The 18,924-nt window shown below is 47.3% G+C and overlaps 1 protein-coding gene across 6 annotated transcripts in view; it reads right to left on the reverse strand.

Annotated features, from left to right (window-relative positions):
- TBC1D1 (TBC1 domain family member 1) overlaps positions 1 to 18,924 on the reverse strand; it is a 990,385-nt gene that overhangs the window by 185,022 nt on the left and 786,439 nt on the right. For all 6 annotated transcript variants that reach the window (XM_078678347.1, XM_078678346.1, XM_078678350.1 and 3 more), the window contains one exon: positions 15,208 to 15,369. In XM_078678347.1, the coding sequence (XP_078534473.1) occupies positions 15,208 to 15,369 (162 nt within the window). The remainder of the gene's footprint in view (positions 1 to 15,207; positions 15,370 to 18,924) is intronic.

Genomic DNA, 18,924 nt, shown 5'->3' on the forward strand with positions numbered 1-18,924 from the left:
TTCTAGCCCAGTAAGGGCAATACGAAAGATCCTTGGTGGACAGGGGTTCGGCGGGGAAGCCTGATTTGACCCCATTCATCAGCCATGATACCTGGGCTAGATTTAGGTTAGGAAAGGTAGTGAGCCTCACATCTGGATTACAGAAGGGGGTCTGATCCGGATCCGCCTGATACTTTCGGCTGTTGTCTATCTCAGTGAGAATATCCCTGACTTTCTGGAAGAAGAAGTCCTGAAATGTATTGCAGTCCATTGCCTAAGCTGCCAATTTTTGTTCTGACTTCTGACTAAGCTCCTTGAGAATTTGAAAAGTTTCCTTATGTTTGTTGGTGGCCTTCGCTATTCTGGCCTCATAGTATTCGCCCTTCCTGGCAATTATGGCCTTTTTGTGTAGCGTTAGCAGGGCTTTGTAGTGTGCAAGTGCGTCTGGGTGGTATAGTTTACACCATCATCTTTCAGCTTAGCGGAGTATTTGTTTCCTCTTTCGCAGATCATCGTTATACCAGCGGCCTCCCTTGTCCTGATCTCTTAATCTTTCCGTCTGAATCTGTGCCACCTGATCTATAGCTCTACATAAATTTCCCATTAGCGCTGCACACTCCTGATCAAGATTGTCATATAAGGCTACATTTGGGTGGCTATTGAACAGAGCACCAATTAGGTTGTCTGCTTCAATCTTATTCCAACTGCGCACCATTCTCCACTTGGAAGGGAGACAAAGCAGTTGGCTGGTCAGCGGGACCCAACAGCTAATTAAACAATGGTCTGACCAGGGGCAAGGGCTAATGTCGGTAAGGGTCGTCTGTGGCACAGAGTTCCAAACCAGGTCCAAAATATGGCCCTTTACTTCGGTGGGGGTGACCACCAGCTGAGTGAGTCCCATCGCACTCATTGCACCATGTAATGTCGGAATTTTGTAAAGCGCACAGCTACCTCCACCGGAGGTGTCCCGGCGCTGTCCGTATACCGCTTAGGAACCCTTCCTGGCTTTCCTGGGAAATGTCCACTCCTGGGTACCCCCCAGGTGCAGCCAGGCATCCCAGCGCTTTTGGGGCCGTTGTGGAGACTAAGCAAGCTATTGCCCAGAGTTGCAGCGTGGGACCCATGATCAGAACAGGCACTGAGGCGAGAATATCCAGTCAGGGGAATTAATGAGCCGGAGACCCGCCGAGGCGGGAATCGAACCCAGGTCCCTGGCCAGAGCTCTGCATCAAGGTCTGCCTGCTCTAATCATTGAGCCACACTTCTCCACTATCAAATTGACTGGCCGGAAGCTCTCTTGGAAGAATATCCCACTGGTAATTAAAATCTCCAACCACTAGGAGGCATTGGTACCAGGAGCAGGAGCAAAGATTGCTAATAATTTCCGAGAAAGCCTCATTGAACTTAGATGTTAGCCGTGGGGGGCGGTAAGCTACCACAAGGGCTAAACAAAGGGACTTGGTGGCAATTTTTACCCCTACGATGTCTGCACTGTGCACACTCTCAGCCACAATTTGTGTTACCACAAGCTGTTTGTTGTAAAAGAATGGCTACCCCCCCCTCATTTCTACCTGTCTATTGTGCCAAAAGACGTCAAAGTCCCCCGGGAGAGCCGCAATGACATCTGGGGTAGACGACTCCTCCAACCAGGTTTCAGAGACAACTAGGACGTCTATATCTCCCACCTGAAGGAGGGAGAAGACCTCTAAGCAGTGTTTTTGTAGCGACTGGTTGTTCAAGGCCACTACTTTAAGTCCTGATAGGGCATCATGCTCCACCCTTTCGTGGGAAGAAACCCCAAGGTCTTCTTGGTCCTGCCACCCACCCTGGTTTCCAGGAGATTTCCCTCCTTTAGCCCATCTTTTGCCTCCATGTCCATCTGACTTTCAGTGCCCAAAGCTCATTCGCAGAATAAGTCAGTACCCGACCAGGGGTCCTGACCCTGGTGCCCAGATGAGCGTGAACGGGCACAGATGGGGTTGCCTTTGGCGCGCCACCGGCACGTTCGCTGCGCGTCAGCGCCATCAGCTGTTTTTGAAGCTGCGGTCGTCGAGCTAGAGGACAACTAGACTGGGCCTGTGGTGCATGCAAGTATGGGACCTGTCTTGCTTCCGGTTATGTTCTCACTAGCTGATTCCGAAGAAGCAGTTATGTCCGAAAAGCAGGGAAAGGCCCCAGGGTTGGATAAGATAGCAATGGACCTGTTCAACTCGGATACTACTATTTTGGTCTCTCATATTAATCTGGTTCTGAATGCGATGGCAGCAGGAGCTCCGGGCCCCCTAACATGGAAGGGTGCTGAGATCATTCTGATCTTCAGGATAGGTTGGTGATACCTTCCCAGCAACTATCACCCCATTAGCTCTAAGAAAATTTGCAAAAGATTTTTTGCAAACAGTTTTTTGCGAAGTTATCGGAGTGGATCGTAGCTAATGATATCCTGACATACCTGCAAGCGGGGTTTAGACCTAAGAATGGTACTGAGGATCAAGTCTTCCGCTTCTTGTTGACCAAGTGGAAAACTATTGCTATCAGTGGTCGGATCATGTTTGTTGCTTTTAATGAACTTTGTGCTGCATGCGATATGGTCCCTAGAGTTAAGCTTTGGAAAGTACTGATTACTATGGGTGTTCCTATTAACCTTCGCAATATTATAATATGCCTCCATGAAGGCAATTATGCCCGGATACATTGATACCATTACTGCGAACTTACAAAATAATTAGTGTCAATAAAGGATTGTGTCAGGGTTGTATACTGGCTCCAACTCTTTCTCTTTTGTTTATTAATAGCTGTATATGCACCCTTTCAGACTGTACTAATGATTTTATGTCTTAGTAGGCCAAAAGGTGTCCGCATTTTTATATGCTGAAGAAACCCTCTTAATTTCTAAAACTGCAGTGGAGCTACATGCCCTCAGATTCTCACAATTCTGCATGTCGAATGGGTTGGAAATCAATGTGCTAAAAACCAAATGTATGTCCTACAATTAACAGAAACATTTTAGGGGGTCCATGCACTTGGGAACTAATATTTTGGAAAGCGTCAGAGAATATGACTTCATCTAGATTAGATTATCTGACCAAGATTCTTGGTCATCCCAAATCTTTAAGAGACCCAAACTGATAAAGCACAGGGCTTCGACACTGGTGAGGTTCGTTAAAAGGACCTCCATTGACCTCATTTTGCCTGCATTGAAGATTTATACTGCCCAGATCCCAAGTGCTGCACTTTTTGGTTTGTTAAAGCACGTCTACTGTGAGGGTATGTGAAAATAACTTTTTAACCTAGGTCACAGCACTCCTCTTTTGCTTTTGAGATAAAACCATGCTCTAAAACCAACATTGGAACAGGATAAGGTTTATCCTATTTTAGCTACAGATATGGAGCACCACAGAGCTGTCACCTTATTGAGATGCCCTTACTGGTGTTATTAGCTGCTGTAATAGACACAGGATGCGCTGGTTGACTTATGTCAAACAAGCTCTGATTTATGTAGGACAAAACGAGTGTTGTTACAACCCTAATTAGATATGCACATCCTTGACGGTGTTGTGAAGAATAGATTCTGGGCCAAGTATATCAATCAAAACGAAACATCAGCCCTTACGGGCAGTCAGTCCAAATCCTTCTTTCTCCACAAAAACGTATTTAGGGCAGAAGAATTTCTTGATCTAATAAATCTAAAGCCTGTGAGGGTGTATATGTTGAAATTCAGATATGGCATTTTGCCTATGGCTGCTTTCACCTCATCTTGGAACAATTTTAAACTGTGCCTAATGTGCAGTTACCCTATAGAAATCTAAGAGCATCTGTTGGTCTTCTGCCCAGCAAACCACCAAACCACCAAACCAAGATCCCGCTGTTGCATCACCCCTATTTGTCAATCATTGGGGCTAACAAACCGTCTACATGTGTTATGAATTTGTAAAAGAAATTCCAGCTTGCTTGTGGTATCTGCAGTATCTACATGTTTGTATTTGCCGTGCCGATTCAACTGCATAGTGTGGCTTCATCGCACAGTTAGCATCCTCCGTGCAGTCTTAGGAGTAATTTATTTGTGCTGATGGGTCTTAAAATTGATATTAAGTTGCAATTGTTTTTTTCTGATTTTATACTTTGCATGTATTGGTTGTTTATGGATTGACTATTGCTATATTTGATGTTTATTGGTATGTTCACAGATGACTTTTACAATACTTTTATTGTGGTTTTATGCTTGTGGGTCAATTAATTTTTTATATTCGATCTGACAAATCAATGAGAAATTAGTACTTGGTCCATAATGCAGAATTATCATTTCTGTTTCTGAAATTGAGAATAGTACACAGAATCTGATTTTGTACCTTAAAAGGGCATTTTATGTTTTAAAGGAGGATCATCATAAATTGGCAGAGTTCCACTTTATCTTTGCACAAAGGAGAAGTCCATGATAAGGTCACCAAAGGGTGATCCATTATGGCTAGAATCTCAACAATTTAGTTGGAGGTGTAAGATTTCAAAATGATTACTGTCTGTAACTTTCAAGGTGTCTTAGTCAGTCATAGGTGATGGTTTCATGTTGATATACATGTTGCAGTAATATTACCAATGATGTAATAGAAGATGTCATGAGTGATGGATTATGTGGGGTATCAGTGTATGGCGAGGGCATGGTTATAGTTACCTTAGGGCTGGGATTATAGGGCCTGATTCAAGCACCCCGACCGTATTATGAGTTGAAAATGTGCAACTTGTAATATGGTAAGCGGTTCTTTGGGCTTTCCCATGGTGGTGTCTTGAGAACAGGAACCGAAATGGGAACGATCAAAATGTTCCATCCCGGCATGGACGGTGACATCCATGCCGTGCTGGAACTGGGGCGAATACAGACAGGGGGGCACATGTTGTACCCCCCTGAATGTATCCCCATGGTGTGGGGGACATGGGAGCCCTGTACGGCCCCTTTTGTTCTTGCACTGCTGGCGGTGCAATTACTCGAAATATGCAGAGCGGGACTGCGCCAGTCCCTGCTCAGCATATTGCGTTGTGGCACTCCTGCGCCACCGCCAGGGAACGACTGGTCCCTGGCGCAGCAGGCGGTCCACCACTGATGCAACCGTATAAGTCGTAATTAGCAATACGGTGTACTGCCACTGCGAGTTTGACGTAATCAGTTATTTGAGATAATTGACTATAATGGCTGAATTTCTATGGTTTTAGGTGTGTACAATCTGACTAACTAGAATGCCCCTGTAACCTTTGGTTATTTAGTGAATTTCTAAGGTTTTTTAATTCCATTTCCCAACTATAACATCCCTGTAACCTGTGTTTTATTCAGTGAATTTTTACTGTATTTAATGTTATTTCCTAACAATAATGTACCTGTAAACTGGGTGTGAGTGAGTGAGTGAGTGGTTGTGTAAGTGGGTGTGTAGTAGGTATGTCAGTGCATGTGTCACTGAGTGAGTGGTTGTGTGGGTGTTTATGTGGGTGCGAGAGGGTTTCTCTGGGTTTCTTAGTGGGTGTGTGAGTGGCTATATGTATGTGTGAATGGATGTGTGGGTGGGTTAGTGAATGTGTGAGTGGGAGTATTTTTTTTTAACTGAGATCTGGATCCATTACAGATTTGTGTGGGGTCGTGCTGAGTGCCACAGTGGGTCCACTAATTCTTCAGCACTCCCCCTAAAAAAAAAAAAAAGACATTTTGGACAATTTCTTGCCCACGAGGAGTCCCTCACAGACCCCTCCATCAGTCCCATCATGGAGTCAGGATACCTCTATCCTGATCCCTTATTTTATATTAACACAGTATCTCCATACCCCCGAAGCAGTGTCCAAATTGACAAAATGGCAGCCTCAACATTTCTTTCAGGTTGCGGCCAGCAAATCACGGCATTGCTATTAGTGCATGGATCCACGGACCCTCCATGGTGGATCCACTTCTAAAGATATACATAAATCTTTTTTCCTTTAATACCTGCAAAACTACTGAATAGATTTATAACATATTACAAAAAGCAATGTTTCTGGCCAAGCTCTAGCTTTCTGCCAAATTAGGTGTAATCGGCAGTTCAGGCTGTAATTTTGTCTAAAATCCATATGGGAAATTGCACGGGTAAAATGTGTTTTGGGACCACCCCATTTTACTCAGCCCCCACTTGACAAATCACCTCGACACATTCCAGACAGCAGCTGCTAGTTTTAAACATTTTGTAAAGATTTGTCTAACCGCATCAAAGTTAATAGCAAAACAGAAAATACTTTCCCTATGGAAACTAGGTCCTAACTTCGACTACCTACTGATGACCGCCAATAGGATATATATATATATATATATATATATATATATATATATATATATAAATAAATCTATTAAAGTAACGCGACAGGTAGGATCATACAGCCAGATTCATGAAGGAAAAATCGGCTCGCAAAGGGCCAGATTCTGCGAATCTGGCCCTTTGCAGGCGCTTTTTTTGCATTTAGGATTCATCATCCCAAATGCAAAAATCGCAAATGTTTAAATCGCTAAATTGCGAAGAATTGCATTTAAGGAATCTCTATTTGAGATTCCTTAAATGCAATTCATGAACCATTTTAGAATTGCGAATTCGCAATATTTGGCCGCTATTTACCGCGAAGTCTGACTTCGTGGTAAATAGAGAAAATTTAGAAAAATGCACTTTAGTGCATTTTTCTAAGTTGGATGTTACACACACACACACATGTACTTTGGACATGTGTGTGCGCAACACCAGTGTAAATCACCATTTGTGGGGTGCTACAGGGTGTCCTTTGGACACCCTGGCACCCTTGAAATCGCTTCCTTATTTGCGATTCGCTAATGGCTAATCGCAAATAAGGATTGACTCCCCATTCATTCCTATGGCCCATAGGAATGAATGGGGAGTCATTCCTTACTTCCGATTAGCAATTAGCGAATCGCAAATAAGGAAGATGTAGAAATCGCTATAAATGTTGAGATTTCTACATACATCCCGTTTTGCGAGTCTTTAATAGCGATTCCTTAATAATCGCTATTAAGGACTCGCAAAAGAGGAGCATGATGAATCTGGGGGTAAGTTCGCAGGAAACAGATGAGGAAAAGGGATTCCGGATGCAGGTGGGGGAAGCTCTTCCATTAAGAATAAACTGTAAAAACAATAGCATTAACACAAGGCTTTTATCAATATGGTGTCCAATTGTAAATCTTCTTTGTAATCATTACAGAATCCTAGCACTCTACCTCTTCATTGGAGCATGGTGGCAAAGCTCCAGTGCAAAACAATGGATTAAATGGACACAATGCTGCTGTCGAAAGAATACGTTTCACTCAGAATGCAGACTTTCTTTTGTATAAGATGCCTCAAGATATTTCTTGATTCAGGGGAACTGGAATTAATTCAAGCTTTCAGGACATTCATAATTTCCATGAATTGGACTATGAGGGCAAACCATTTTCCACCAAAGACTGCATCTCAAACCCCAAAAGGAGACAAGTATGCTTAACATGCTCAGAAAGACTTTGATACCACCTTTGTAGCTCCCAGCCCTCAAACACAGCTACTGTGGCTAAATCCAAATCCATGGTGATTATATCTGAATGTATCTTACTACATGTATCCGCTGGTCAGGGAACCCGGTTTACCTACAGACAATTTTTACAGCTGCGCTGTGTCAAAGCTGCCTTACCCAAGTGCAGTGCCCAGCAGAAGCTACATGGCTGAACACCTGAGTGGGAGACACGACAGCCCCCTGTTATGCAATGTTCTGCCTAGGTTGTATTTTATATAAACCTAGCTTTTCCATACCACCACCACTTGTCTGCTCCCTTCAGAATACGCTGGTACCATACCTCTCAACTTCCACACACATGAAGGATTCCAACCTAGGATTCCAACCTAGGACTCATGTTCACTCTCTAAACAAGCACTGTGCGCCTCTTCATATTCCGATATTTTCAAACAGGAAACGGCGATCAGTTCAACTTGAAATGAACTATGCCTTTGGCCTTATTCTTTTAAAATTCTTTTGCCATTGTACAATTTTGAATCTCCACTTTTCACTGCTAAGGGTGCTGTATTTCAAGACCAATGGTCTCGAGTGACGTGTATGTCTGACCAATTACTTTAACATTACTCATGGTCCGTGCTTTAAGGGGGATAAAAAAGTTTAGATCAGAGGTAATTTCCAAACACCTATTAACAGTGCTCTCAAACGAGTGCACAATCAGCTAGTTTGTCAGGGAGAAACTGATCCAGTTCAAACTCTCCTGTCTACGTTCTTTCGCTGCATGACTACAAAAACACTACAGCATAATCAGACCAAATATGAGCTCACTAGATATATGCAACGTCTCAGCCGCCTTGCACACACCTCTCTTCTTTTCCTATTTGTGAGTCCTGATGTCAAGAGAGAACATATCTCTTATCAACTTTCCTTCTCTTAAACATTTTTTTTCTCTTATGTTTTTTAACTAAGGCCTGGCAGCTGCAAAGTACTGCTGAGCCGCTCACTGTTATTTTTGCACTCCCTCACACTTTTTCCCCACTTAGTTTTCCTTTCTGTAATGGATGACAGCTATTTATGAACTCTATATTAAAGATTTCTACAAGGCCACTTATGTCTCATGAGGCTTGCACACACATGAATATGCATTAGCAGCCACATAGGGATGGCTCATCTTCAATATAAAACCCACTCCATGATGCCCCCCCCCCTTCCATGCATTGGCATTAGTCCTGATACACAGGTGAATATTTTGGCATTAAAAAATGCCAGTGCAAAAAGTATTGGCAAAGTAAATATTTAGGAGGGATGGGCGAAACAAAAGTCAGCGTAGTTCTGAGAGCACGCAGAATTTGGCAAATTGTGCTGCTCGCGCTAATTTTTAGCACGAGGAGCTTGTTCTGTGCTGTGAAAAAAGTGTGAATGACACCACGTGGTGCACCAGATAACGCTTCTTCTTTCTGCTGCACGAGTAGATTTTCTAGTCGAGTGGCAGCTTGCTCAACGCGAACGTTTGTGAGCCGTCGTGACACCTGCATTGAGAAATCTTACCGGGATACATTCTAGTGCCCGAAATTCACAATAGGAGTGCAAATTTTTACTCGTGCTTGCCAATTAAAAATGTTGTGGAGGTTGTGTGAAAAAACTCCGTCCCTCGGCGGCTGGCGGAGTTTTACTGGAACTCCGCATTCAAAGCAGAACGCGGAGTGGTCAAAACTCTGAACTCCACCAGCAGAGTAGAATTTTCAGCCATCCTACCTTTTAGTGCAAGGACTACTGACTTTCCAAGTACTTCTTAAGATGTTAGCTCTGCTGACATCCTTCTGCAGATGGTTAACATGAAAGAAATCAAAGATTAATTAAGTAGAAACTGGGCATTAGTGATCTGATTTATAGTGCAGAGGTTTGGGTTTCATTTCATTTGATTGTAAATAAAGCACTTTTAGAGATGTAAACGTGACACCACAGAACAGAAACTGGAAATGCACATAGCTTCGTAGTGGCCCATCTTAGCACAAGTGAATCTGCAAATCTTAGAGTTTAAAGCACTGTTTGCTGTGATGGATCCTAGCATCGATTGAAAAGACACACTGGTACAACAATAAAGAAAAGCATTTCTGAGAATAGGATATATCTATTCGTGAATTCAAGAACAATTTACGTATGAAAATAAATGAGGATAATCAGGACATCATTAAGAATGCACATCGATGTTAATGTAGACATCTCTGAATACTTATAGGATAACACAGTGAAAGGACTTGCGAAATTATGCATGAGGTCATTGTAGTGCTGTTAGCACTCTAGCTTACTCACGCACGCATCCACGCATCCGCAGGCCAGGCGTGGCCTGTGGGGAAGTAATAAAAGGAAGGCGTGCGCTCGGGCACGTCACTTCCGACAGAGTCAGCGTCAGGCTCACTGGTGTATGCTGCGCGCCTCCACCCCTTCGCTAGCTCATTACCATAAGGGGCCCAGTCTGGCACAATACTACACTGGCGACGAGCGGAGGGGGCCCAACCCTCGCCCGTACACCTGATTCCTACGGAGCGGTTCGCTCCCTTCTGCGGCACTGACCATGTGAGTGCACTCTGGCTCTTGTCCTGTGAGCCCACCACCTCTGGAGCACTCCTCCCTGCTGCTGCCCTGTTTGCCCACTGGGGCGCGACCCCACCCCCCCCGGGCTGCCCTCCGGTGTGAGCGCGAGCCATCGGCTGGTTCCTGCGGCGTCCCGGCCCGAGGTTTGCGACGCCTTGCCAAACCTCACGCATCTCGCGTGGTCCGCGAAGCCGGCGCCCTGCCAAACCTCACGCATCTCGCGTGGGAGCTTGAAAACGCCCTGCTAACCCTCACGCATCTCGCGTGCAATGCGTTTTGGGCTTGCTGTGGCCCAGGGGAGTGCGACGACGCCTGGAGGGACTGCTGCCATCACCTGAAGGCCCCGGAGGTTCGCCCGGAGCGGTCCTGACCATCCAGCGCCCTGCCAGAAGCGGCACACGTGACGCAGGAGGGAGCAGAGACGCGTGGTGAGCGGACGGTGCAGATCATCGCTCAGGTACACGTGGTTACTGCGCAACCCCGAAGAGACTGTCCAGACCTGAAGACACCACTGCCCTAGTTGGGAGTCGACACCATGGGGGATGGGGATGGTGCAGCGCCTGTCATAAATATTCCTTTCCAGCACGCCGCAGCTGGGGTCCTCCCGCCATTCAGTGAGGCGGTTGACCCGTCCACGGCGTCGCCTCGATGGAAAATCTGGCTAGAAAGACTGGAGAATTACTTTGTGGTCACGCGTGAGACGGACGACGCAGTGAAAAGATCCTTACTACTCCACTACGCAGGGGACGAGATCTTCAGGCTTTTCAAACACCTCCCCAACACGGGCGCGGCGGCTAGCTACGCTGCCGCAATTGCCGCCCTCAACGGACATTTCGATCCCCAATTGAACGTGGAATTCGAGGTCTTCAAGCTGGGACAGGCACGTCAACGAGACGGAGAAACTATGGACCAATTCCACACGCGCGTCAGGGAACTGGCCAGTTCCACCGACGAGGATCAACCCAGAGCCATAAGGAGGCAATTAATTCAGGGATGCCGGGATAAGACATTGAGGGGCCAGATTCTCCGAAAGCCTGGAATCTCACTGGAGGATATCCTTATCTTGGCCAGATCCCACGAACTCTCAGCTGTCAGAGCGACGGCCATGGAACAGGCCCTACATAAGACCCCGATCAAAGTGGAAAACATCAAGACGGAACGCGCGGATGCGGTGCGGCCTCGGACACGTGGGCAGGCACCAAAAGGGTATCGGAAGAAATCACCTCAAGCCCGCTTTGGATACTGCGGCCATGAACCACACGCAGCCAAGGACTGCCCGGCCCAGGGACAGACGTGTGGGAACTGTGGAATCCCGAATCACTTTGCAGCTGTCTGCCGCAGGAAGAACCAGTCTAGGAACCCCAAGAAGTCGTGGACACCCACCAAAGCAGTCCGCCAACTGTCACTAGCTGACCCGGGCCCGGAGAGGTCAGAGAGACACCTGCCCACGGTCTACGACGATTCGGATTCGGAAGACGAGGAGGCGTATGTCGTCTCTTTTGCCCGGGAACTCAAGCAGCGGAGGCGGCCACAGCCTACATGTGTGGTGCAAATGGGACTGAACGAGGTGAAGGCAATCATCGACACGGGGGCCACCGTGAACGTGATGGGACTCCAGCAGTTCAACAAGCTACGTCCCCGCCCCGAGGTCCTACCGTCCAAAACGAGGATTTTCGCATATGGCGCAGATACGCCCCTACCCCTCAAGGGGAAGATCGTGATACCAGTTCGGGCAGATGAGGAGGAGGTAACGGCAACCATTCACATCATCAACCGGGAGGCTGATACCCTCCTGAGTAGCCACACGACAGAGGATCTGAAATTGATAGCTTTTGCCAACCGGATCCGAGCCCACCAAGTGGACGAGTTGCTGTAGCGGTTCCCCGAGCTGTTCAAGGGACTAGGGTGCATCAAATGCGACCCCATCAAACTCCACATCGACAAATCGATCTCCCCCACAGCCTTGCGCCACCGCCGGATACCATTCCACCTCCGACCCCTAGTGGAGAAAGAACCGGAGAAGCTGGAGAACCTTGGGGTAATTGAAAAAGTGACGGGTCCCACCCCGTGGGTGTCGCCCATGGTGATAGTCGAGAAACCAAAGCAGCCGGGCGAAATTCGTCTATGCATCGACATGCGACTACCAAACACAGCCATCCGGAGGGAGAGGCACCCGACGCCCAACATGGACGACATAGAGGCCGACGTGAATGGATCAAAATGGTTCTCCAAAATTGACCTCAATGCAGGATATCATCAGCTGCCCCTTGCGGAGGAGAGCCGATTCATTACCACTTTCAGCACCCACCTCGGCCTACGGCGCTACAAACGCCTCAACTTCGGCATATCATCGGCAGCCGAGGTGTTCCAAAACACCATTAGAGAACTCCTATCGGGACTGCCAGGAGTCATCAACGTTAGCGATGATATCCTAATACACTCATCCACCGCATCTGACCATTATAAACACCTGCAGAACGTCCTGAAGAGACTGAGTGAACATGGAGCGACACTCCACAAGGACAAATGTCAATTCTTTCAATCATCGATCGAATTCTTTGGCTACATATTCAATCAGGAGGGAATTCAGGTCGACCCGAGAAAATCCAAGTCCATCAAGGATGCACCAGCGCCCAAGTCGCCAACGGAGGTGAGGAGCTTCCTTGGGATGGCCACATATTGTGGCCGGTTCATACCGGGCCTAGCCACCAAGAGCGAACCCTTACGAACCCTCACCAAAACAGACGCTGTATGGCAGTGGGGCACCAAAGAAGATGAAGCGTTCAGGAGCATCAAAGATGCCCTGCTGGAAAACGCGACACTGTCCTACTTCGATCCGGGGAAACGCACCGAGGTCATCGTCGACGCCAGCCCGGTAGGCCTGGGAGAAGTTCTGACCCAGGAGCATGAGCCCGGACAATGGACGGCCCTAGCGTTTGCCTGCAAGGCCCTGACCCCCACTGAGACCAGGTATGCCCAAATAGAGCGAGAAGCCCTGGTGATCAAATGGGCCTGTAGCCATTTTCACCTGTACCTCGAAGGCCACCCATTTACCATGGTTACAGATCACCAGCCCCTGGTACACCTCTTCAAAGGCACAGCCCCGCATCCACCACCACGCATCGAAAGGTGGGTGATCCAATTACAATCGTATGGGATGGAGGTGGTATACCGGCCAGGAGCCAAGAACCCGGCGGACTACCTGTCACGCCATCCACTCCCCCAGGAACCGTCCTCCTCCGATGACGACTGCGAGGAGTATGCCCGATGGGTAGCACTCACATCATGCCCCCTGTGCATGACCATCAATGAGATCAAAGAAACGGCCGCTGACGACAGCCCGTACATGAGATCACTACAAGCTGTTCAGGAAGGCACGTGGGCCAACTACCTACACCCTCCCGATACCTGGACGGCAGTGGACAAGGAGACCCTCACAAAATTCTGGCACGTCCGTCATGAACTCAGTGCTACGGATGATGGTGTGCTGCTAAGGGGAACACGACTAGTGGTACCACAACGTCTTCGACATCGGGCTACACAGCTGGCCCACGGCGGCCACCAAGGCACCACGAAGATGAAGGCCCGCATGCGGGAGAAGGTGTGGTTTCCCGAGCTGGAGACCATGGTCGAGGACTATGTGAAAAACTGCCTATCCTGCCAACTGACCAGTGATCCGGAGAGGCCGGCCCCAATCATCACGGAGGAGGCCTGCACAACGCCTTGGACCAAAATAAGTGTGGACTTTGGGAGTTTCCCGGGAGATGGACACACGCTAGTGGCCATCGACTCATACTCGAAATACCCGTTTGTTGAAAGGATCGACTCCACGGCTTTCTCACACGTAGGACCCGCCTTAGAGAAGCTATTCTCCATGTTTGGCTACCCGGAAGAACTGAAAAGCGACAACGGACCACCCTTCCAGGGAGCGGAATTCGCCACCTTCCTGAAGGCCAGAGGCATCACGCACCGGCGCATAACACCTCAATGGCCGCAAGCAAATGGAGAGGCCGAAAGGTTTATGCGAACTCTAAACAAGACTTTCCGTCTAGCGATGGTAGAACAGGCAGACCCTGAACAGAGACTACATGACTTCCTACGGGAATATAGAGGGACCCCTCACTGCACCACACAGAGAAGCCCGTGGGCACTCATGTTCCAAGGACACCGCAGGGATCTCCTCCCCACCGTCCCGGGGACAATACCAACCCCGAATGACACAGAGGGGACCCAGGAACGGAGGCGACAAAACAATTGGCGAACAAGTCAGCGCCGGAAAGCGACCACGCAACGGCTGCGCCAGGGAGACCAAGTGGTTATACGGAACAGACGTCCTGGAGGAAAGTTCCAGACGCCCTATGAACCGGGACCGTGGACTGTGACAGCCACGAAGGGAACCATGGTGACCGTGCGTGAGGAGGGAGAAGAAGTGTCGAGGAACTCCTCGTGGTTCAAAGTAGTACCCCCGGGGATAACCAACAATTCGGAAGTGCTGGAAAACGCGGAGGCATCGCCCAGGGCTCTGACTCAAGAGGATGGAAATAACTCGCCAGCAGGGACACAAGAAGGTTTGCCGGAATCAGAAGATGGATCCCTAACGACGCAAACCCCCACCAGGAACACCCCACACCATCGGGAACCTGGTCAAAGTCATACCCTGCGATACAACCTGCGGCCCAATCCACCCCCAAGTCAGAAGCTAAAGGACTATGCCTGTCAGCTAAATCCCTGAAGCCGTCAACAAGGGACACGCAAGTACAGCATTTGGTTATTTGAAACTGTGAGAGACTGATTATCCTATTCTGAGACATTCTGTGATAAAGATATAAAACTTTGTAAAGTTGGATAGGGATGTAGTGCTGTTAGCACTCTAGCTTACTCACGCACGCATCCGCAGGCCAGGCGTGGCCTGCGGGGAAGTAATAAAAGGAAGGCGTGCGCTCGGGCACGTCACTTCCGACTGAGAGTCAGCGTCAGGCTCACTGGTGTATGCTGCGCGCCTCCACCCCTGCGCTAGCTCATTACCATAAGGGGCCCAGTCTGGCGCAATACTACAGTCATGGGTCAATATTTAACAAACACCACGTAGAGAAATGCAAACATGTTCGGCTCAGCAAACCATCCTAGTGTCTCACATACCTTTGGCAACAGCATTATGAATCTTTTCCACGTCAAACTTGGTCTTTGATCTTCCTGGCACACTTAACATTTTCTCCCAAACCAATGTTACATCTTTCAGACACAAAGTGATTTCTTCATAATCGAGTTTCAGGCGTTTGTTCAGCAAATCATTTTCAGACGCTAAAAGACAAAGTAAAGAACTTAAAAGCCAAGCGCATTGAGAGGTTTGAACAGAGCTGCATACGAATCTGAACAGCAAGTGCCCGGTTGGTGGGTCAAAGAAGAAAGAGGAACCTGGAAAACTCATTTTTTCAACAGTTCTCTCTCCTTGTCACCCTTTCTTCGAGCCCTTCCAAACCAGTTCCCACTGTGAAACAGACCCTTTAATTTCTGGTACAGATGCGCTCTAGGTACATGTAAAATACACAGTAGAGAAGAATTAGCTTCCACCCCCCCCCACCCCCCCCCATAAAGTCAATAACTTGAGAATTGGGTACATATAGGTAACGTGTTAGATATTATTCTTGATCAATACAATCAAATTAAAATAAATAGTATGCATGCATTATGTAACAAAAGAAAACCACACACCTGACACGTAATTACACATAACATGCACAGAAAAGATGTTAACAATAAAATGACACATTGGGTTTCCTAAGGATGAACAGCAAATGCACGGGAGGGCATCTGACTTAAAGGATAGAAACATTTCAAGCACAAGACGAACACCTGTGGCACCTACAGGCACAATGCAGTGAAGACCGAATAACAACGCTGCTACATACATGCAAACTAACACGGTTGTCATTCTCGTGCTTTTTAGCTTCAGGCTTGTCTAGGTTGCCTTGTTCTGGAGCCTTTGAATTTTCTGGATCTGTGTCTCGGGTAGGCTGGCCGAAGTGTTGCTGCTATCACCCCTTTTTAATAGCCATCAAATTTGTCTTTGCTGGTTTGATTGTAGCAGCGGCAGCTGGTGTCAGGGCAGAGTGGCAGGGCGGGAGAGGAGGGGATGGACGGACAAGGATGGGGAATAAAAAATACAAAATAAGAACTTACCTTAAGCCGCATCGCACTCTTCTGCTCCTCTACAGACAGGCTTGTAGAATCCCCTGCGGCCAATCCTGATGCTATTCTCCCTTGATTTGAGCTTCCAGGGAGACTGGGAGCTGTGCCAAATCCACATGTGCACTGATGCGGTCTCCAACCCGAGCTGCGTTTCCGGGTTGGAGACCGCTTCAGTGCGCCTGTAGGTTTGGCCGACCTGAGACAGCTGCCCAAAAACACATGCACACTGAAGGCAGTGCACCTCCCACTCCCCTCAGTGCCTATCATTCCCTGGCCCACCCCTCAAGACTCTTAGAAGAAAAATAAAACGAGTTTAAAACTAGTTTAAAAACGTTTTTATGATTTCTTTATTTTTCAAGTTTTCGAGGGTGCTGACAATGGGGACCAAAATAATTACAAAAAGGGGGTGGTGATGGACAGCCTAAGCGTGGAAGGGTATACTCAGATGTGAGTCCCTTGCTCATTGCACCATCAGGATTCAAGCAAGCCGGGCCGAAGACGGCTGTAATGCCAGAAACCGGTCCCCGGAAGCTTGTTTCCTTCCCAGTGTAAGAATTGGCTTTTGTAGTCTGGTCTGCCCTGTTCCCATGATGCACTGGGCCAGGGACAGACTAATTTGCATACAGCCAGGTTCTGAAACTGGGATGGTGCAATGAGCTAAAAAACGGTGTTGGATCTAGCCCTGATCTCTTGACTGGGTGAGAGTATTCTGCTTAATTCAGAGACTCTGTCCATCACCACCCCTTGTTGTAGACAATGGGGACCGACACTTCTCCGCCATAGCGGAGGAGCAGCCGCTGGATTGTAGCGGTTCGTGCGTTCTTCTTAAGAGTGGGGTAACACAAGGTGGTGTGATCCTCCAACGGAATGCCATAAGTCCCCCATGACTCCCTATTTCACAGAGATTCATAGGCTATAGGTTGAATGGGGGGCACTAAGTGTGGGGGCATTGCCCCTGCTTCTTAGCTAGAATAATTAAAAGGTAATGCTTTTACCAAGTGACTTTTCTGAGTCTAAAGACCACTGGGCTTCAAACACAATTTGCAGGTGGTACACATGAAGGACAGGCCATTGCTGCATACACCTACTATGGTTACTAGTACTATTTCTCTTTGACCTGTGTACACAGTTTCAAGTAGCCCCTTCTGCATGGACCCTCACTGCTTTGAGATCATGGATAGGGTGCCAGCGGGCAACACAAAGAAACCTATCAGGGTGGTTTCCACCAGGAGTCCTCACCTGTGAAGGAGGACTAGAATAGTGAGACTTCTTCATGATACCAACTCTGAAATGGTAAGGCTGGGATCAGAAGGGAGGTCACGCAAAGTAATTCTAGATACCTGGCTATATATTCTACAAAAAGGGGGGGGCACATTTTAACAGTTGGCCCTGTTTCTATTAGAGGTGGAGAACAAAATTAGCAAAAAGTTATTTTGCTTGTGGTTAAAAAATCCTTGAACAGAAATTGAGTATGTGGGAACAAGTGACTACTCTCTCATCCTGAAGAGAGTAGTGCCCCATGTAAAATTAAAATTGGTAGCAATGTGACATCATAGTGAATGGGCTGTTTAGGCCGAGACATAAACAGTGCAATTTTAAGGTACATTTGATGCTAGATATTTATAATTATGGTATTTATTTTCAAATACTGCCTGTGCTTAATACCATAATGGTACTGCCATTAAGCAACACTGAAATTAGAAAATTTACAATACAGCCCAGAAAATAGTTATTTTTGCAAAGAAAATTATAAGGAAAGACATTTCATACAAGTGTTAAGGTCGCCGGCCCATTGGCAAGATGGCAGAGGAAGGCCATCTTCCTCTGAGTGGCTTGGCGACAGAAGGCTCTACCATCTTACTGTGCTCTTTTCAGAGGGCACATCTCACATATCATTGGCTCTCTGACCTCAGAGTTCTTAGTAGGACACATGGCACTGGTTTCTTCTGCAGAAACTCTCAAGTATTTTCTACGACTTATATATTCAGTATGTCTCCACCGGTACATGTAGTCTAGATGTCAAGCTAGAGAGGCATTCAGGGAATATCGGATGCCGAAAGGTCGGGTAGAGAAGGAGTCTGCATAACCCTTTAGGTGAAAGGAGCAACCATGGGGCATTGGTAGCAAACCTTGGGGTAGCCTAAAATAAAAAATATGAGGACATTCTATAAACAGCAGCATAACTGAGGAAGTCCCTCAACATCACTGTGACCTAAGAATTAGGGGGTGGGAGCATAGAGACACAGTGCCCGCATAAAACAGCTGTAATTGTATTAACCCTCGGGTGGACTTGAACACCACAAATCTGTACAGACATCAGCACGTCTGACCGATGTACTGCAAAGGTCAACTGCTGGTAAACACAGAGGCGTAGGTGAAACAGGTGAGGTGAGTCAATCTGACTACCCTGGATCAGATAATGAATGCCAGGAGATCACGCTATATATATTCACCATGACCCAATTCTCCGGTGAAGGTAGCGGATCAATAAGGTGCTGTAATATGTGCCTATTCAAGACATATTCTCTTAGCCATTAACAAAAGGCAGGTTGTTGGCTGGAACCATGACAATAAAATATGCTACTGTACCTTCATCTCAGCACTTTATGTTGCACCTACAGAACACTCGATGAAAGCTATAAATGCAGGTGTTTCAATGAGTGCCGA

The sequence above is a fragment of the Lissotriton helveticus genome, chromosome 2_2 (assembly GCF_964261635.1).
Source record: "Lissotriton helveticus chromosome 2_2, aLisHel1.1, whole genome shotgun sequence".
NCBI classification, from domain to species: domain Eukaryota; kingdom Metazoa; phylum Chordata; class Amphibia; order Caudata; family Salamandridae; genus Lissotriton; species Lissotriton helveticus.